Here is a 21,466-nt window from a genome sequence, read left to right as displayed (position 1 = left end):
GATTGTTGTATGTGTTCCTTTTCCAAATTCAGTGCCTGACAAATGAGAAATGCAGATTAACCCACAAGACTTTGAATGGTAATTGCATCGCACATTGCAGGAGTGGTTTTGGATTGGATAGCCTGTCTGAAAGCTGCCAGCATCATTTTTACTTTTGTTGTTAACTCCCGATAAGGCTTTTTGGGTGTTAGATGCTCTGTTATATGTCTGGAAAGCACAACTGTGCATTAAGTCGTTGTCTTCTTGAAAGTCTTCAGTTCTCTCAAAAGAACAGAATTGTGTTACATAGACTCTAATGAAGAGAATAATAAAGGGTACGTGGAGGAATGTTACCATCTGAAACACAACCACTGGATCCTTCTTCACCATCAACCTCACGATATCAGAATAATATGCTCTTGCTGCCATTGTGGTCAGTAAGCTGTAACATTGCGTGTGTGTTAAGAAATACAGGACCTTGTTTTTTAAAGGGTTTCATCCCAGAAATGTAACAAAAGCCCAAGCTTTTGTTCATAACAACCAATTTGTACAAATTGTACACAGTTTTGGCAACCCTCCTCCTCTCGTAATTGCTGTTGTTTGTCATGTTTGTTCAGGTTTTTAAATATTTAATCCAAATGCTGTTTTCACATCTTTATGCTTCTGTTTCGGGCTACTTCAGGCTGGAGTTCTATGTATGGTTGCCTGGAAGAAGCCCCATGGAATGCAATGGAACTAATGAGAGCACATTCATAGGGGCAGGTTGCACACCTTGCATGCTGGGCTGGATGTGAAGTCATGCATTTGTCTTTGCTTCAGCATTTCAGCCCAAAACATTTTTCTTTCTTCCCCTAAAAGCTCTTCAGCTCCTGGAAGTAATATCCATCATTGTTTTCAGGATTCCTGAAGGAGAAGTTGGAGATGAAGTATTGGTTACTGGAAGGAGGATGAAACACTAGAGAGAGCAGTTTGTGTGTGTGTGTGTGTGTGTGTGTGTGTGTGTGTGTGTGTGTGTGTGTGTGTGTGTGTGTGTCCAAAAATCCAAAAATGATCCAAACCTAGAATTCCTCCAGAGGAAATCTGATGCTATCAGTGGTATATACCTCATATTACTTAAGCTGGAATGTTGTGGCCTCTTGTTACAAAATAGAGTGAGACCAATATCTCCATGGTAACTGGAAACATAGATTGCACCCAGAGCCAAAACACATTTACATGGTAATAAGTCAGTAATTTCACTGGGACTTACTTCTAAATAAGTATACCTAGGATTGGTGTACTGTGGTAAAAAATTCTGGAAAATGATTTGGGATAACAGTGGATTGGGAAAATTCTGGAAAAAATTGTTTGCAATATTCATCCCTGTTTCAAATTTTGTAGAATTTGTGCATGGTTGGGAAGCAGTGTTATCAGGGTGACCAAACACCCTCTTTTACCAGGATATGCTCTCTTTTTTAGCCTTGTGTCCTGAAAAAGAACTTAAATGTCCTCCTTTTCTCTGTGAATAGGTCCCTGCAGGCAACGCATAGCCTTCTCATGATTAATAAATTATATGTAATATCATTTTAAATTTAATAATAATTTAGTGCTTAAATTTACCTCATAAAATCAATATACAAGTGTTTTTAGCTTTTATTTTGTCATATCCTACATTTTTCTCGGTTGTCCTACATTTTGGGGTGCCTTGTCTTCTTTTGCAGTAATGACATCTGGTCACACCAAGAGATATGCTCCCCCCACCTCTGAGCCTGTCTTGAGTCCACATGCTAAATGCAACAGGTAGATAGTGTCCATATGCATGAAGTCCATCGCAAGCCTATTATCTTTTTCCTCCTTACTCCTCAACTCATGTATTAGACTTACACTGTGGGTGCAATCCTATCCTGCACTGGAACAGGCAAGCCAGGAGGCTTGCGCTGTATCCAGTGCAGGATAGTGGCCATAAGCGGCTCAGCCTTAGGCAAGGGGAAACTTTTCTCCTTACCCCTGGGAAAGGGCCACTGGCCCTTATGGGTCTCTTCGGACTTGCACCACCTCTTGAAGAGGTGAAAATCAGAGGACAGAGGAGCAGCTTGGAGCTGCTCTGTTTTCACTGGGAACAAGGGTTGGGATCAGGCATAACTGTCGGATCCCAGCCCCGCCTCCCACTCCCCTCCCGCCCCCGGGGCTGCCCACTGTTCGCCCTCCGCCACCCAGGAACGTCTCCACCCCGCCTCCTCCCTTCCTCCCCCGCCTCCCTTTTCTCCTTGCATCGGCCCAGCCGGGCCAACGCAAGACTCGAGGAGGAAGCTGGCACGGAGGCTTCCGTCAGCCTCCATAGGCCGGCGCTTCTCAGAGTGCTGGCCCGGCTTCCTCTTGAGGGGGCACAAACGTGCCTTACTGCATTTTGCTAGCCTCCTGGGCCAGCGCAAGGGACTTGCATTGGCCCCAGGTTGCTTTTGGATTGCGCCCTATGTTTAATAATTTCATCCACCATCAATGTTCGGTACAAGGCCCAAGGTGGGATAGTAGTACTGGAGGACAGGCATACACAATCAGCTCCCCCAAATGCATAGATTCTCTATAATTTAAGGAGACTTAAATTAGGCTACTTTCTCTGAAATGTGGGCATGCTGAAAAATAAAAATGAATCCAGTGTTTTCATTTTATTTCTCCTTTATTTTATGTAACAACCTTATTTCAAAATATTAATCTTGGAAAAGGCGTAACATTCAGAATAATTCCTGGAATGGCAGAGGAAAGCAGATGCTTTCTGCATCCAGAGTCCTTCATAGATACAACACTCTTTTGTTTTGTTTGGCTGCAGGCGGTTTCCTTTGTTAAATCTGTGTTTGTTCTCTGAGTCAGTGTGCGTTAGGTCAGTTTGGTTGTAGAGATTTTTTTTAAAACTCCTTTTATAGTTGAATAGTAAGCAGTGCTAAGAACGTCACTTGTATTTTTATGACACTTTTTAAAAAGGAAAGGTGGAAACGCAGATCACACTGTTCACAGGATCCCATGTTTTGATATTCCCCAAACTTGACAGATCAAACAAGGGGTGATGGCAGACTTGTGACCCCAGTAAGTCCTTCATTCATAGTGTGAACCTAGTTTTCCCATTTGCTTTGCACGCTTATAAATCAAGCTAGTCTTGCTCCGCCTCTCATGCTTACGGTAGTTTGTTTGCACCTTTTTTTAAAAAAAGGGACTTGCAATTGCAGAAACTGCCCAGAGTCTTGGGGAGGGAGAAGGGGGTTGGGTAATTACACAGGCGCTAGCCAATAGGAATTTCCTCCATAGCTAGCATTTCAAATTGAACCACATGGAAAATGTGCAGAACTGCTTTTTCGGAGCTTGCCCAAGGCAAAAAAAAATGTATATAGTATTTTCATTGAATGCAGGGAGGGATGTTTTAAATTGATTGCCTGTTACACAATTTTCATGTATAAAGATCCATGCACCAGTGGATCATCCCTTGCTAACAAAGCAAAGCTATTGGATACTGTGTTCTGACACTGTAGTGCTATGGCTCATACAAGACATTCATCATTTCCAGTGGCAGCATATTTTTGTTTCCATTGTAACCTGTTTTATATTTGAACTAACAGTATACTGGATTTCTTCCTCTTCACTTTTGCAGCAATTTTCAATGGAATGAGGAAGATCTCTGGGTTTATCAGGTTGTTGTTGGTCAGTATCCAAGTAACCTTCAAGGCAGAAGAACTCTCTATTTAGATATGGTACAGAAACTTCTACCTCACAAATCTAGGCCAAATCTAGTAAGTTGTATCTTTTTTTCATTTATTGTAGTATTGTAATAGGCATCTGAGTTAACCTGTTTTCAAAGAAAATAGTATTGGATGTGTTTTGAACTTCTCATGTACAAAAGGTTGCACATAGTAACCTTTCTGATAGCAGGAAATGGTATTCAGGCTTTCCTGGCCAGCAATTAAACATGTCAAGAAATTATCTGAACGGAAGACATAAAGTCAAGTGGACATTTGGGATGGGGTGTGAAAGAGTCTGGTGATTCATCCTGCCCTCTTGGCCTGTGAGAAAGACACAGGCAGAACAAGCTGGAGATTTTGAAAGAGGAAAAAAGAAAGATGGACTTGATCTGGGAGAGATTGTACTGGAAGACAAGAAGAGCTGGCAGATAGCAGTTGCAGACATGCTTAGCACAGACATGTAGTTGATGTTGTTTGTAGGAGCATGTATGACCCCCCCCAGCTACCAAAACCTGCAGATCTCTTGACTAATGTATGCAACTTGTCCCTCAAAACGGCCACAGTGCCAGAAGATTGGAGGATAGCAAATGTCATGCCTATTCTTAAAAAGGGAAAGGGGGGGGACCCGGGAAACTATAGGCCGGTCAGCCTAACATCCATACTGGGTAAGATGGTGGAATGCCTCATCAAAGATAGGATCTCAAAACACATAGACAAACAGGCCTTGCTGAGGGAGAGTCAGCATGGCTTTGTAAGGGTAAGTCTTGCCTCACGAACCTTATAGAATTCTTTGAAAAGGTCAACAGGCATGTGGATGCGGGAGAACCCGTGGACATTATATATCTGGACTTTCAGAAGGCGTTTGACACGGTCCCTCACCAAAGGCTACTGAAAAAACTCCACAGTCAGGGAATTAGAGGACAGGTCCTCTCGTGGATTGAGAACTGGTTGGAGGCCAGGAAGCAGAGAGTGGGTGTCAATGGCCAATTTTCACAATGGAGAGAGGTGAAAAGTGGTGTGCCCCAAGGATCTGTCCTGGGACCGGTGCTTTTCAACCTCTTCATAAATGACCTGGAGACAGGGTTGAGCAGTGAAGTGGCTAAGTTTGCAGATGACACCAAACTTTTCCGAGTGGTAAAGACCAGAAGTGATTGTGAGGAGCTTCAGAAGGATCTCTCCAGACTGGCAGAATGGGCAGCAAAATGGCAGATGCGCTTCAATGTCAGTAAGTGTAAAGTCATGCACATTGGGGCAAAAAATCAAAACTTTCGATATAGGCTGATGGGTTCTGAGCTGTCTGTGACAGATCAGGAGAGAGATCTTGGGGTGGTGGTGGACAGGTCGATGAAAGTGTCGACCCAATGTGCGGCGGCAGTGAAGAAGGCCAATTCTATGCTTGGGATCATTAGGAAGGGTATTGAGAACAAAACGGCTAGTATTATAATGCCGTTGTACAAATCGATGGTAAGGCCACACCTAGAGTATTGCGTCCAGTTCTGGTCGCCGCATCTCAAAAAAGACATAGTGGAAATGGAAAAGGTGCAAAAGAGAGCGACTAAGATGATTACGGGGCTGGGGCACCTTCCTTATGAGGAAAGGCTATGGCGTTTGGGCCTCTTCAGCCTAGAAAAGAGATGCTTGAGGGGGACATGATTGAGACATACAAAATTATGCAGGGAATGGACAGAGTGGATAGGGAGATGCTCTTTACACTCTCACATAATACCAGAACCAGGGGACATCCACTAAAATTGAGTGTTGGGCGGGTTAGGACAGACAAAAGAAAATATTTCTTTACTCAGCGTGTGGTCGGTCTGTGGAACTCCTTGCCACAGGATGTGGTGCTGGCATCTAGCCTAGATGCCTTTAAAAGGGGATTGGAAAAGTTTAAAAGGGGATTGGAAATGGGCTATGTCATAATGCCAGATGCAAGAGAGGGCACCAGAATGAGGTCTCTTGTTATCAGGTGTGCTCCCTTGGGGCATTTGGTGGGCCGCTGTGAGATACAGGAAGCTGCACTAGATGGGCCTATGGCCTGATCCAGTGGGGCTGTTGTTATGTTCTTAGATAAACAAACCAATGGGTCCAGTCCATAGGACCTCTAGACATGACCAGAGATGTTCTCCACTCACCATCCAGAGGTATTCGGAGACCCACTGAGGTCTGTGGGTCTTAGAAAGACCTCTGGAGCTGCCAGAAAGGCACTTTCAAACCGGAAGTGCCATTCTGGCACCTCCACCAGCCTTTCTGAGGCCTGCAGAACTTGTGCACAGCCTCTGTGGGTCTCATAAAGACTCCTGTATGTGATTGGAAAACATATCCAGTCGCATCCGGAAGCTCAGGTCTGTTCACCACTGCAGGTTCAGAACCTGCGGTTAGTTAAAAGCTCTGGTCCCGAATCTGCAGATACAGAGGCGGGACCTATATTATCCTTAATCTCTTCCAAAAATTCATTGTAGAAGTTATTACAGATAATAAAGCCACTGGATGTGTTTAAAGAAAGTTTCATGGTATAGACTTGACATTCTGGTGACCAAGCATGGCACACAGAAGATAAAGGACCAAGTCCTGTGAGTGAACAATTATGCAACTTTAAATTGTACAGAGCTGTTCATAAGACAAAAAATAAATATAGATGAATCTCAGTTTTCACAAAGCTTGAAAATGTCAAAGGCAAAATTTGATTCACTGTCATTTTGACTGTATTTGAGATGAAACTAGGAATGCAGGTCCATTCTAAGATACATTTGGGCTTCTTGCTACAGATATTTTATTTACTTCAAAGAGTGTTTCAAGCTGTAATCCCATTTGGATCCCATGCTAACGGCGCTCCAGCCCCAGCACAACCAAAGGTCAAATGCCAAGCCTGTCCTGGCAAAGCAACGCTAGTATACCTCTTCTCAGTAATACCCCCAACATCCATGAAAACACCAACACAGCTATGGATCCTGATGTTAGTGTGTCATTGCTGTGATGTTGATGCATTATCCATGCAGTGTCCATATGTCATCACTGGATATCAGCAAGTCTTCCATGTGATGTCCATGTGTCACTGGCATGATGTCTAAGAAGCCAATCACCACATGCAATCAGCCCCAACACTGGTGGCCAGAGTAGCACCACAAGGGTGAACTGAGCAGGGAGAAGGGTCAGGTGCATGGCTAATGAGTGGCCAAAGCTGGGGGGACACCATCCTGCTAACCACTAAGAATGATCAACACAGCAACAGGCACCAACCTCAAGCATGGGGAGATGCCCCAAAGACATTACACACACACACACACACACACACACACACACACACACACACACAAAACACAAGGATGCCACAGCACCCCCACTTCCTATAGGAGCTGCAGTGGCGGCAGCAGCAAAAGAGCAAGATCAAAGAACTGCTAGAGCAGTGCTTCCCAAACTCCTACAAGAAAGTTTGGAGACCTGTAAGTTGTTGCGGCGGAGTGGGGAAGGCAGCAACGTGATCCCCAACATTGTGCTGCTGCCAGGGACAGGAGAGTTGTGTTTTTTTTACTTGCCTGCAGCCAGCACTGCAGTCCTGGGGGTCAGAGAGCCCTCTAAAAGGCTCCCTGTGCATGCACAAGTAAAAAAAGAAAAAGAAAAAAAGGACACTTCCAGTGTCATTGTGAAAACTGGAAGTGCCCATTTTTTCTTTTTCCATTTGTGCAGGCACAGGGAGCTCTGCGGAGTGCTCCCCAGACACCAGGTCTCTCCAGGATTGCAGTGCTGGCTGCTGTTAAGTAAAAAAACAAAACCCTCCCATCCCTGGCAATAAAACGATCCTGGGGATCATGTTGCTGCCATCCCCCCTCCATGCTCCTTAAAGGGACAAGTACTTTCTTGGTTATGACCACCAGTTTGGGAACCATTTATTGCTAGAGGCAATAAATTCATAAATTTCAGTTTCCCAGCATAATTACCATGCCCAATAAATGCTTTCTTCACATTGATCTTAGACTGTTGCTAATTATGAAACAATACGACAATTTTATAAACTCTATTGCTTTTCTAGGCAGCCATCAGTGATGCCATACTATTATATTCGTAGTTATAGGTATTTCTTAAATTATGTATTTGGATTTGAACTTTTTCTTAAAACTCACATCAATGTCTCAAGGAAACATTTTAAGTAACATTTTCCCCTTAAGGGAATCTGGAAAAAATACAATGCCAGCTAAGGTCTTTCTGCTCCCAACATGAGCGACATATACATTGTGGTTTTGCTGTACAGTATTTAGCTTGAACATATTTTCTCTGTTTTTGTTTTTACTTTTGTGTGACTAATTGAATTGGTCCATGAGATTTCTAAGGAAAGAGAACCATTTATCACAAGACAAGACACTGCTTATCACAGTATCTTTCAATAATTTCAATAATTTTCTTTTCTCTTGGCTTTCTATGTGGATTATGCTTCTTTTACTCTTTTTTGCACCTTGTGGAGGTGTCTCTTATTAAAAATGGCTCTGCTGCTAGTTTACCCAGCCCAGCCCAGCTGACCCTACAAACAAATCAAACTCGGTGGGGGGGGCCGTAATTCCCTGGTGACTCATTGGCAGGTACACAATTATGAGAGATGTCATTTTTGTTTTAGCTTCTAAGGGTTTCATTTGTACTGACTGCCTGAATATCAAGGTGTGGCTGAGGCTCTTTACGGTTAAAATAATTCATTATTTTTTTGTTTAGGTCACTCATGAAAAGGCTTGGGATCACTATCATTTTACTAGGTGTCAGTGGAGAACCTTGATGCTCAACTGGGTCCAAGCTAGGAAAGCATTTTTACTGAAGGCAGTAATGACTATTACGGAAGCTTGTGCTGCTCATGAGACAGAAATTATGTTGGCTAATAATAGAAGAAGACAACAGAAAATATGCGCAGATCTCAAAGAAAAGGTAAGCTCAATTGCAGGACTACACTGTAAATTGATATAGCTAATTGTATCCTGGATTGTTCAGTATTTGCTTGAGGGAAAAAAAATGTTGCATATGCTGTAATATGGGCTTTCTCCTCCAGCACCTGAAAAAAGAGATACATTGCCATATATTCATAGCTGCTAGTCAAGTAATTCTTCCAGACAGCACAGTTTGATTACTTGCGTCTGAGTGGGGGGAAAAAAATCTGATATGTTTTGCTAGAAGATTTGTACACCATTTGTTTTTAATTTCTTCTTTGCTCTTTGAGGCTTTATATTAATGAACATCAGGGCCTAGGAGAGGGGGGTAAAGGGGGTAATTTGTACCTGGGCCCAGAGTCAGAAAGGGGGCCCAGCAGCCAAAGGAGGGGTCCCAGAAAGTTCGTGGGTCCTGACATTTTCCTATCTCACCTGAACTCACTGCCTGCACATGATGCTCACACACAACCACATGTAGTGTTAACTGCTGCTGCAAGCCATGCACACCAGGCCCAGGATTGTATCCATGACCCTCCTTAAGACAGTGTCAGATCTGGGGGGAAACTGGCCTGCTACAGTAGCTCTCTGACTTGTGGATTCCGTAACCATGAAGGAGTGTATAGAAGCTCAGGGACCCAGCTGCGGGCTACAGCTGCTGCAGAAGTTCATAACATAAGAACATAAGAACAGCCCCACTGGATCAGGCCATAGGCCCATCTAGTCCAGCTTCCTGTATCTCACAGTGGCCCACCAAATGCCCCAGGGAGCACACCAGATAACAAGAGACCTCATCCTGGTGCCCTCCCTTGCATCTGGCATTCTGACATAGCCCATTTCTAACATCAGGAGGTTGCGCATACACATCATGGCTTGTACCCCTTAATGGATTTTTCCTCCAGAAACTTTTCCAATCCCCTTTTAAAGGCATCTAGGCTAGATGCCAGCACCACATCCTGTGGCAAGGAGTTCCACAGACCGACCACACGCTGAGTAAAGAAATATTTTCTTTTGTCTGTCCTAACCCGCCCAACACTCAATTTTAGTGGATGTCCCCTGGTTCTGGTATTATGTGAGAGTGTAAAGAGCATCTCCCTATTCACTCTGTCCATTCCCTGCATAATTTTGTATGTCTCAATCATGTCCCCCCTCAGGCGTCTCCTTTCTAGGCTGAAGAGGCCCAAACGCCATAGCCTTTCCTCATCAGGAAGATGCCCCAGCCCCGTAATCATCTTTGTCGCTCTCTTTTGCACCTTTTCCATTTCCACTATGTCTTTTTTGAGATGCAGCGACCAGAACTGGACGCAATACTCCAGGTGTGGCCTTACCGTAGATTTGTACAACGGCATTATAATACTAGCCGTTTTGTTCTCAATACCCTTCCTAATGATCCCAAGCATAGAATTGGCCTTCTTCACTGCCGCCGCACATTGGGTCGACACTTTCATCGACCTGTCCACCACCACCCCAAGATCTCTCTCCTGATCTGTCACAGACAGCTCAGAACCCATCAGCCTATATCGAAAGTTTTGATTTTTTGCCCCAATGTGCATGACTTTACACTTACTGACATTGAAGCGCATCTGCCATTTTGCTGCCCATTCTGCCAGTCTGGAGAGATCCTTCTGGAGCTCCTCACAATCACTTCTGGTCTTTACCACTCGGAAAAGTTTGGTGTCATCTGCAAACTTAGCCACTTCACTGCTCAACCCTGTCTCCAGGTCATTTATGAAGAGGATGAAAAGCACCGGTCCCAGGACAGATCCTTGGGGCACACCACTTTTCACCTCTCTCCATTGTGAAAATTGGCCATTGACACCCACTCTCTGCTTCCTGGCCTCCAACCAGTTCTCAATCCACGAGAGGACCTGTCCTCTAATTCCCTGACTGTGGAGTTTTTTCAGTAGCCTTTGGTGAGGGACCGTGTCAAACGCCTTCTGAAAGTCCAGATATATAATGTCCACGGGTTCTCCCGCATCCACATGCCTGTTGACCTTTTCAAAGAATTCTATAAGGTTCGTGAGGCAAGACTTACCCTTACAGAAGCCATGCTGACTCTCCCTCAGCAAGGCCTGTTTGTCTATGTGTTTTGAGATCCTATCTTTGATGAGGCATTCCACCATCTTACCCGGTATGGATGTTAGGCTGACCGGCCTATAGTTTCCCGGGTCCCCCCTCTTTCCCTTTTTAAAAATAGGCGTGACATTTGCTATCCTCCAATCCTCTGGCACCGTGGCCGTTTTGAGGGACAAGTTGCATATTTTAGTCAAGAGATCTGCAACTTCATTCTTCAATTCCTTAATAACTCTTGGGTGGATGCCATCAGGGCCCGTGACTTACTGATCTTTAATTTATCAATGAGGTCTGAAACATCTTCTCTTTTAACCTCTATCTGACTTAACTCCTCGGTCAGGAGGGGCTGTTCGGGCAGCGGTATCTTCCCGAGGACTTCTGCCGTGAAGACAGATGCCAAGAACTCATTTAATTTCTCTGCCATCTCTAAGTCTCCTTTTATCTCCCCTTTCCCTCCCTCACCATCCAGAGGGCCAACCGTTCATTTTGGTCCATTCTAGTGTGAGCCTAAATACGATGAAGATAATTTTCTGCAATGGATTTTCTATATTTCAAAGATTTTAGAGAGACTTAGGAGTATGTTTGGTTTTCCACATTATTTATCTAGCTGCCAGTGCTACATAGTCTAGTAGACCTGGGCCTTGCATCAAGAAGCCTAGTAGATCTGGGCTCCAAAGACTATCATGGCTGTTAGCACCTTCCCCCTGCTCTGTTTTGGCCCTGTTCTGCCTGCCCCTATTGCCCCCTCCTCCTTTGGGAAGGGGCCCAGCCGAAACTTTGTACCCCCTGTTAAAATTCCTCTCATAGGCCCTGATGAATGTGTTCAACTCCAGCTACACTCATGCCCATGTGCATAAATGTGTTTCCTTTTGCTTGTATATCTCATTTTTGTTAATTGTATCCTGTGCTTATGTATTTTGCTACCGCTAGAGTAGCTCATTTGAATAGAGCCGCAGTGCCATGAATGCTTTCCTGGGAGCAAACTCCATTGCATACAATGGGACTTACTTCTGAGTAAAGTGCCTTCTGCATAGGATTGTACTGCAAGTCACATGAATAATCTGAATAATAAGGTTGCAGTGAGAGAAAAGGCCAACAAGTGTCTCTGCTGAAAAAGTAATTAATTCAGATGTGGAGAACAACTAGAACAAAGCACCAAAGATGATGATGATGATTGAAATATGTAAGAAGAATGGGGGGAAATGACAAAAGCTGATCTAAGCAATTTCCAAATACCTGATCAGCCAGAATTTATAATCAGTAATAAACATTTTCTGCCAAAATTCCTAGATGCTTTGCTGAATGTTTCCAGACTTTGCCCCATACTCATCTACAGTGGCATACACAGGGGCTGCAGCGCTTGAGTCAGTGATGATATGACAACACATGATGTCGTGACATCATTTCTGCTCCCATTTGCGCTGACGCCTGGCCCAAGAAAGCAGCCACTTTGCCTAGCTCTGATAAGGCTGCCGTGTTACAGACTTGCCAGAAAAACAACTTCTCCTGTCTCTCCAGCTTGTGGGCCACCCATCCCAGAGTCTCCGCCGCACAGCTGGGAGGCAGAAGCAGAAGTGTAGGACACTGCTTATACCTGTTGAATAAAAGAGGGCTCTTATTCTGTATACAATTTTTATTGCTGGTATACTGTACGTGGAAGAATAGAAGGCAGTTCAGAAAAATAGTAGCCAAGACAAATAGCAGTTTCATGATTTTTGGTGGGCTCGCAGCCAGTAGGGGGACATTAAACCTCTGACCCACAGCATGATTGTGATCTAGATTGCCTTCCCCTCATTGCTGCTATTTAAAAAAAAAAAAAGATGAGGAAGCAGTGATGCATTTAGCATCATGTGTAGGTTGGCCCTAAAGCAGAGTAAGAAACAACCAAGACATTCTTGTCTTGTGGTTATCTCAGATCATCTTTGCTATCATGTTGATCCGAAAAAGGTAAAGATTTGTTTTAATTCCATGAATTCTGTGCTAACCTCTGATGAGGTTAAAAAAAACCAAAGCTCTAATGTGCAAGGTGCATTACATGGCGCCCCTGTATCCGTGGATTCACTTATCCACTTAATGCCTTATAAGGCATTAAAATTGTCACTTTGGTTTCCACAGAGAAACTAGAAGAAGCATTTTTTTTTTTTTTTTTGCTGTTTTAAGTCATTCAGAGCTGGGCAGAGGCTGCGGGTGGATGGCAACCTCTGCCAGGCTGACCTTACAAAGGTGAGGGGAGCACAGCGGGTGGGGGTGGGGCAGGTCCCAGTATCTGTGGATTCACGTATCCGTAGGGGGTTCTGGAACGCCTGCACAGTGAATCCCTCCTTGCTGCAAGTATTGTTACTTCCATTTATGCAGTATGGTTGGTAACTAAAGATAGATTATGTAAAGTGATGGCAGGTGAAACTCAAGACACATAAATAACTAATGATTGGAATGTTATTGTAATGAAAACAAGAAGATGGGATGTATCACTACATACCAATCATCTGCTTTGAAGATGATATGAAGAAACAGTTGTTAAAGACAGGAAGAATATAAAAGCAACATTTTAATTTTAAAAGAATAGTTTTATAAATTCTTAATTAAAAAGAACTATTCATCAGAAATCAGCAAGAGGTTTTTAATGAAACTGAATTCCTCTGAGGACACATTGTGGAACATCTTGAGGGGCTGGAGGTAAAGTAAATCAACAGGACCATATGGTATTCCTCTGGATTGTACCGGTGGGGGACTGGAATATAGCTATATGCCTTACAGTGTGGAGCATGGTAATCTTCCAGAAGGTGACACATTTGAAAAACAGGAAAACAAAATGAAACAATGTTGTTGAGATTCTCAGGTTATCAGAAGCTGCCCCTCTTTGAGCTTTCCACATTGTGAGATTCCTGCAGAGAATCCAAATATTGTCAAGGAGCTAGAAAGCATCATCCTTGCCAAAGACACCGCCTGATCTCCTATGATGCCCCTTCAGCTTCTAAGTTTTGGTCTATTAAAATAACCCTTTCTGTTTACATATTAAAAAGTGTGTATTGTTTTTAATGCCTGGATGTGCACCATCTGTGCGGTTGCAAGAGTTTTGGGGTTTAGGTTCATGATAAGGGAAGCAGTTGATGCTTTCCTTCCTCAACCCACACATTTATTTCAGAAATACTGTGCAGCTGCTGCCTTTCTCCTTTGGCAGAGCTGTGGGATCTGCAATTATAGGAAGCAATTCAAAGTCTCCCAAACTCCTGCGCTGGCAAACAGCAGACAACATTCCCTTGCTCATTTGTAAGATTCAAACATTTGTAAGAGGCAGCCAATCTTCTCTATCCCATCATCAAACCCATCAGCAGGACAGCGGCTATCTGCACATGACCTGAAGGATAGCTCAGAGGTGTTTCAATAGCAGGAGGTAGCCTTGGAAGACCTTGTGAAATGGTAATGCTTTGGGGGGTGAACCTCCACTGTGTGTGGGCCGTCTACTTGGACTATGCTAGCTAAATAGCTGGCACAGGTTGGCGTGGACCCATGCCATGGGGTTAGATCCAGGAAGGCAGTTAGGATTTGGTGGTGGCAGTTGCCACTGAACCCATGCCCTTTATGGACCTGATCTGCCCATTGCTTGCCCCCTGGCACAGGTTGGCTTGGACCCATGCCCTTTGTGGACCTGATCTGCCCATAGCTTGCCCCCACTGCTGCCCTTTTACACCTCTCCCCGCCGTCCCCCACCCCATCACCACCTTGTTTTGCCCTCCCATGCTTGTTTCTATTCTCTGTTTACTCCTCCCACCTCCCCTGCCATCTTACCTGGATCAGTGGGTAGTTCCTGATACACTAGTACTAGTAGGAAGGCTTTCCTGCCAGTGTCCCCAGCAGCACACTGAGTAGCGTGCTGCCAGAGTACATTTTATGACTGGCTCTGATTGCTTTATAACAATCAGCACCAGCAGAATTGGCACTAGAACTTCTGCTGGCCCAGATAGGAAGGGCCATTAATTAATATTTTAGATGGAAAAAAATTACGTTAAAGATGTACAGATGGTAAGCACAATTACATTAAAATCTTGTTTAACCCATTTTTACCTGGCACACAGGTGTACACATTTGATTCCTGTTGCGTATATGCAATGTTGGGCAGAAACGGCTTCATGCAACTGGATTCTGCAGGAATAAAATTCTGGTTTTAGGCTAGACAGAGCAACGTCTTGGCTGCATACTTAACTCTATGAAGCTGAAAGCAGCACCTAATCTCATCTAGGGCTAAGTTCTAGAACCAAATTTCCCTGCTAAGTCTCAGTGCCCTTTTAAGCCAGGGACATGACTGTGGAATCAGGAAGCATAGTACTTTGAAGCCCTGTTCAGATGTTACATTCCGCTCATAGTAAGGAGGGCAAGAATGACATGCACCAACCTGAGATTTCCTTCTGCTGTTTGCATAGTTAATTACCCTGTCTCTCGCTAATGTAATATTTGAACATATCTTTAGCTGATGTGGTGACTGAAATATGGCAGAGTATGTGAGAGAGAAGTAGAGGAGAATTCCCTAATGGGGTAATTTGTGAACAGGGAAATTTTAACCTGCAGCTTAGCTGAAGGAATGATGGTTTTGCTTTGGATTTGCTGGCAAGTAGGTGTGTTGTTCTGAAGTAGTATATTTTTAAAGTTCTGCACACATTTACTACCAAGGGAACCATGTACATTGCTGAACAGAAAAAATCCTTTGCACATTCCAAAGGCAAGCTTCTATATTATTAGCAGCTTGTTGTTATCTCTCCTTTTATTGTTCCTCGCTATAGTTATTTTTTTTAAACTTCAGATAAAATAGAAGCAAAGCAAATGAACTTCCTTCATTATAATAGCAATCTCGCATTACCAATTTCCTTCTTCCTCTCTCCTGTTGATTCTGTTCCTTAGTTCCTTGTTTCTCTCCTGGGGTCTCTTATTATTTCTTATTGTTATGCACTTCTAATTAAATTGGAAGGCCTTCAAGAAAGAAAACCAGATTTCTTATGTATGTGTTGGGCTATAGAAATATAGCAATGCATACAGAATGGATATTTGTAGCAAATGCAATTATGTAAATAATTCTCAACAAGAAATCAAATATTATTATTGGCATTTTAAGACATATAAAATGCATAACATTTAAATGCTTGTTTTGTTAAGTTTTATGCATTATGTGCTGAGCACTTCACAACTAGATCAGTCAAGTGTGTAGATCTGAAATAATAGAGACATTTGCTGTTGATTTCAGTGTCATAATATGGTATAGAACTATGGTATAAGAGATCATAGTCACTGAGCTGCATGAAATCCTCTGTCTCTGCTGGAGAGAAGGTGGAGTACCTCAAGACATGAGGGATGCAAACATCATCACGCTGTACAAGAACAAAGGTGACAGGGGTGACTGCAACAACTACCGCGGCATCTCTCTCCTTAGCGTTGTAGGAAAGCTGTTTGCCCGAGTTGTACTAAAGAGGCTCCAGGTACTTGCAGAGAGCGTCTATCCAGAATCGCAGTGTGGATTCCGAGCCAACAGGTCCACCACTGATATGGTATTCTCCCTTAGACAACTGCAGGAGAAATGCAGGGAACAACGACAGCCACTCTTTATAGCCTTCATAGATCTCACAAAGGCTTTCGACCTGGTCAGCAGAGACGGCCTCTTCAAGATTCTCCCCAAGATTGGATGTCCACCCAGGCTCCTCAGCATCATCAGATCTTTCCACAAGGACATGAAGGGCACTGTTGTCTTCGATGGCTCCACATCAGACCCTTTTGACATCCGAAGCGGAGTGAAGCAGGGCTGTGTTCTTGCACCAACCTTGTTTGGAATTTTCTTCGCTGTCCTGCTGAAGCAGGCCTTTGGAACTGCAACAGAAGGCATCTATCTCCAGACCAGATCAGACGGAAAGCTCTTCAACCTCTCCAGACTGAGAGCAAAATCCAAAGTCCAGCTGAAATGTCCGCGCGACTTCCTCTTTGCCGACGATGCAGCTGTCACTACCCACTCTGCCAAAGATCTCCAGCAGCTCATGGATCGTTTTAGCAAGGCCTGCCAAGATTTTGGACTGACAATCAGCCTGAAGAAAACACAGGTCATGGTTCAGGATGTGGACTCACCTCCCTGCATTACAATCTCTGAGCATGAACTGGAGGTTGTCCATGACTTTGTGTACCTTGGCTCAACGATCTCCGACACACATTCTCTCGATACCGAGCTAAACAAGCGCATCGGTAAAGCAGCTACCACGTTTTCCAGACTCACAAAGAGAGTCTGGTCCAACAAGAAGCTGACAGAACATACCAAGATCCAGGTCTACAGAGCTTGCGTCCTGAGTACACTTCTGTACTGCAGCGAGTCATGGACTCTTCGCTCACAACAGGAGAGGAAACTGAGCGCTTTCCACATGCGCTGCCTCCGACGCATCCTCGGCATCACCTGGCAGGACAAAGTTCCAAACAACACAGTCCTGGAACGTGCTGGAATCCCTAGCATGTATTCACTGCTGAAACAGAGACGCCTGCGTTGGCTTGGTCATGTCGTGAGAATGGATGATGGCCGGATCCCAAAGGATCTCCTCTATGGAGAACTCGTGCAAGGAAAGCGCCCTACAGGTAGACCACAGCTGCGATACAAGGACATCTGCAAGAGGGATCTGAAGGCCTTAGGGATGGACCTCAACAAGTGGGAAACCCTGGCCTCTGAGCGGCCCGCTTGGAGGCAGGCTGTGCAGCATGGCCTTTCCCAGTTTGAAGAGACACTTTGCCAACAGTCTGAGGCTAAGAGGCAAAGAAGGAGGGCCCATAGCCAGGGAGACAGACCAGGGACAGACTGCACTTGCTCCCGGTGTGGAAGGGATTGTCACTCCCGGATTGGCCTTTTCAGCCACACTAGACGCTGTGCCAGAACCACCTTTCAGAGCGCGATACCATAGTCTTTCGAGACTGAAGGTTGCCAATACCTAATACCTATGGTATATGTAACTAGCCTATGAGTAACAGCATACAGCTATTTTTCTAATTGGTTATCCTTCTGTAGGAAATTTTAACATATGATTAATTATATCCAGACATCTTAAAACCCAATTGTCAAGGAGGTTGTATATCAGTGCCTATTCCTATATAAATAGGGGAAAGTGGAAAAGAATTGGTATGGAGTGGCTAGATAATGGTAAGGATTGTAAGTGATTTAAGGGATGGAGGACTTTTGGAAAGTAAAGAGAGGTTGGTAAGGTAACAGGCTTTAATGGGGAATTGATAACAGGTGTCTGTAGGAGGGAAGAAGAGTATTTGGTTGAAGTGTGGAGAACAGGGCAGGAGGAGACAGAGTCAGCAGTGGTCAGAGCCTGAAGTCCCTTCCCAGGCTGGACTTGAACCCAGCATCTCCTCAACGTTGTCCAGCAACAGAGTTGGCATAGTTCAGAGGAGTTCCATAAGGCGCTATGTGGCAGCCAGGATGTTCAGATAAAAATGTACCCCTCTCTACCAGTCTTTTCCCCATTGGATTTGGCAGATGTGCTGGCAGCCCTGCACTTTCTGTTCAAACAACTTCTATCATGTTGTGGAGGGGATGTGAAATTATTCTGCATGGTGCTTGTTCGTCAGCATGCTTTTTTTAAAAAAAGTTTGCAGCTAATAGTTTGCTCAGCAAATAAGTTGTTAGCCTGGAACAATGCCCCCATTGAGACACAGAGGAAAATTGCAGGCAGGAAGGGGGAAAGGGAGGAGGAGGAGAAGTCAATGGAGGGGGAAAATGATTGTGAGATTTTCACGCTACAGAACATGTGGCATACCACAGACTCATGGTTGTACAAGTGCTCACTGTCCTATCTTAAAAGGTATTGTGAACAGGGGCCCAAGTTTTTCTACCATGCAGACATGGCCTAGGACCTTTATCAGATATGTCAGCAGCATCATATGAATAGTTTAACCACCGCTGTTAATATTTTTGAGATGAATGCATCTGTTACTTGCTTACCGTACAAAATATTGGAAAACAACATGAACAACTACTAATGTGCCTTGCTTTCAGAAAATGTTTTGCTAAAAATGAGAGGAATTTAAAACCCTGCCTGTCCTTGGATTAAAAGGTTTTAGCTGGCCTAACATCTTAACCTAAATGCATCTAGTTGTTCCTCAGTTAGACCATAAATTATCAGCTAAACGTTAAAGCATATTGACCAGAGCCCCTGAAACATGTTTGCTAGAGGCAGATATAATCTCATTTGGCTGTCTGAAAGATATTAAATGGATGATGATTGATTGTGACCCAATTCTCCCAACGTATGTTAAAGCACAAAATAAGCCAAGGCTTACAGATGAGATAGAATGATGTGATGGTGATGGCAAGAGCCTCTGGGGTTGCCCTCTTTCAGCAACGATGTAGAACACACATGAGCTTTGAATGTATTACTGTAAGCAAGAGAAGTTACCATTAGGTTGCATTTTATACAGATGTGTTATACAACTCAGCGGAGGATTTTGCCAGGGTACAAGATGCTCAGATGTCAAAGGCATGAATAATTATCTTTGGAACCATGAACTGTTTCCTCTTTGGTAAGGAAAAGAATTTATGTAAAGACTTGAACACAGGACAACTGAAGAGAACTTAGCCTAGCTGTTGTGCAACCATACATGTCCTACGTTGAATTTCCAAAGGGGAAATATGTTGTAGCAGAAACAGCTTACAGACTAGCCAGCTTATTTTGGCATAAATTTTTGTGGATTGCCATCAACTTCCAGATGCAGGAAGTGAAAATTCTGGGTCTTGTGTTGTTGCTTCTTGAACTAAGTATCTTAAGACCAAGCAATTTGAGCACACAAATGCCATGCTGTGGTGGCATGCTTCCTACAGGAAGAATCGCCATAAATATAATTGGGGAATGGGAAGTTGTGTGAGGAATGTGAAGTTCATTCTTCCCCCATGCGCTGCTATTATTCTGAAAATCGCCCCTTATGAAGCACCTATTTGCTTCCAAAGTGAAATTGCTGCATTTGCAAGTGGCAAATGCAAAACCCACTAAATTTCCTGAATAAAACAAAATCAACACTCAGGAAAAGAATGAACTTCTCCCTCTCTTTGTGTCCAGGTTCTGATTGGGATTCCCTTCCCCGTCAAGAATGTTTTTAGCAAACAGGAGGCAGCTCCATGGCAGACATCTGCCAACTCATGCAGCTTGGCTCTTAGAGACTAAGAAACAAGGCTGACAATCGAATAATGACCCATTCCAATGGGCCATTTATCACAACAGATCTATCAATCTGCAGTTATAAATGGCTCTGCAATGGCTCAAATTTTGCACCACCATTGCACGTAATGGAGCCATTAGCAGAAACAGAGCTACTGATAGTAATGGTGTATGCAACAGGCTGTCCTGGACACTCCAGCAGTCCTGGTAAGATGGTAGAGGTAGTGGTTCATAGGTGGTCCAGGGTGAGGTGGGGAGTGGACTGGAGGGAGTGGATCAGACCAGATAGGGATAGGACCAGATCCTATCCCTGATTGTGCAACCCGCTCTGCCTCCTTCTTCTCCCTAGAGTAACGCCAGCAAAATAGCTGGCATGGATCCAAGGAGATCCATAGGTGATCAGGCAGCCTACGAGGAAGTAAGTAAAAAACTTTTAGTAGGTAAGTAGAGGTGAGTTTTTAAAAGTAAGTTTTTAAAATTACCTCTCACAAGCCATCTGATCACTGGCCTCTCACAGCATGCACCTCACACTCTCCTGCCCCATTGTTGTTGCATGGCATTAGATGGGGGAGGGGGAGAGACCTGGGCTTATTTTAGAATCATAGAGAAAAAGCCTTCAAGTCAAAGTGTTAGTTTGCTGCAACCAGTCCAGAGATGTCTTTCAAATTGACTGGGCCCCTTGTAGTGGCCCTAGAACCACTAGCTGCCCTGTGAAGAGAAGGCAAAGGAGCATGACATAGCATTCCCACCCCCAATATTTCTGCTGAAATGTTTTCGTATTACTTAATTTTATATAAGCTCTGGAAACCTTGTTGGCTGAAGTGCAAGGCACAAATGCTTTAAGCAATTAAATAAATAAATATCCCTATTACCTTACGAGTCATCTCTGTTCCTGATTAATTGGATCATAGTCGAATGATCAAACCTGACTTCCCACCTTCCAACAAGACATTATCAGTTTGTGACCAAGAGTATTTAGAGAAAGTTAATATACTTACTTTTCAGTCTCCAGATTTGCTTTGGAAAGTCTCAATGTATAGAGTTCTGTCATGGGGGAAACCATCACCCGCCTAATTGTTTTGATTTTGAAGAAGCTGCTAGGGGTGGGGTGGTGGTGATGGGCTGAAGTCATAGGAATATGCATCGCATGCAGTTGTCTTACGAAAGTCCTATTTAAAATAGGGCAGAACCAAAATAGCAGACTTAGCTTTGTTCAGAGACCAGATAAATTGTTCCTGCACTTTGTTGATATTTCAGGGGTTCACTAAGGTTTGCCCATTGTGCTGAGGGCAGAGGAAAGGGAGAGTGTCCACTTGCTGCCTAGGCAACAAAGAGATGCTTTCTCCTGCTGTGCTGCAGCATATGCAGTGTTGTGTAGGCCGAGAGGGAGAGTCACTTCATTGTCTAGGCAACTTGGAGCGTCTGCAGCACAGCGTGGGAAAAGAGTGAAGTCTTGCCCACTTGCCAAGGCAGTTGGGTGGCTCTGCCTCTTCTTGCATTCACTGAGAGCTACATTTGGTAAGACCTATTTCTATGCTAAATTCAAACCCATAGATCGTCGTAGTGGAAAAAAATGGCACAGATGTGAATCTCAACATTGTCACATTTAATTACGCCTAAGTTGGATTTGAGT

General features: G+C 43.9%; 1 protein-coding gene across 1 annotated transcript in view; it reads left to right on the top strand.

Annotated features, from left to right (window-relative positions):
• CCDC148 (coiled-coil domain containing 148) overlaps positions 1–21,466 on the top strand; it is a 151,606-nt gene that overhangs the window by 75,316 nt on the left and 54,824 nt on the right. The window contains exons 9-10 of the mRNA XM_066638028.1: positions 3,599–3,737; positions 8,385–8,591. Of these exons, the coding sequence (XP_066494125.1) occupies positions 3,599–3,737; positions 8,385–8,591 (346 nt within the window). The remainder of the gene's footprint in view (positions 1–3,598; positions 3,738–8,384; positions 8,592–21,466) is intronic.

The sequence above is a fragment of the Tiliqua scincoides genome, chromosome 1 (assembly GCF_035046505.1).
Source record: "Tiliqua scincoides isolate rTilSci1 chromosome 1, rTilSci1.hap2, whole genome shotgun sequence".
In the NCBI taxonomy this organism is placed as follows: Eukaryota; Metazoa; Chordata; class Lepidosauria; order Squamata; family Scincidae; genus Tiliqua; species Tiliqua scincoides.
This window is presented reverse-complemented; position numbering and strand designations above follow the sequence as displayed.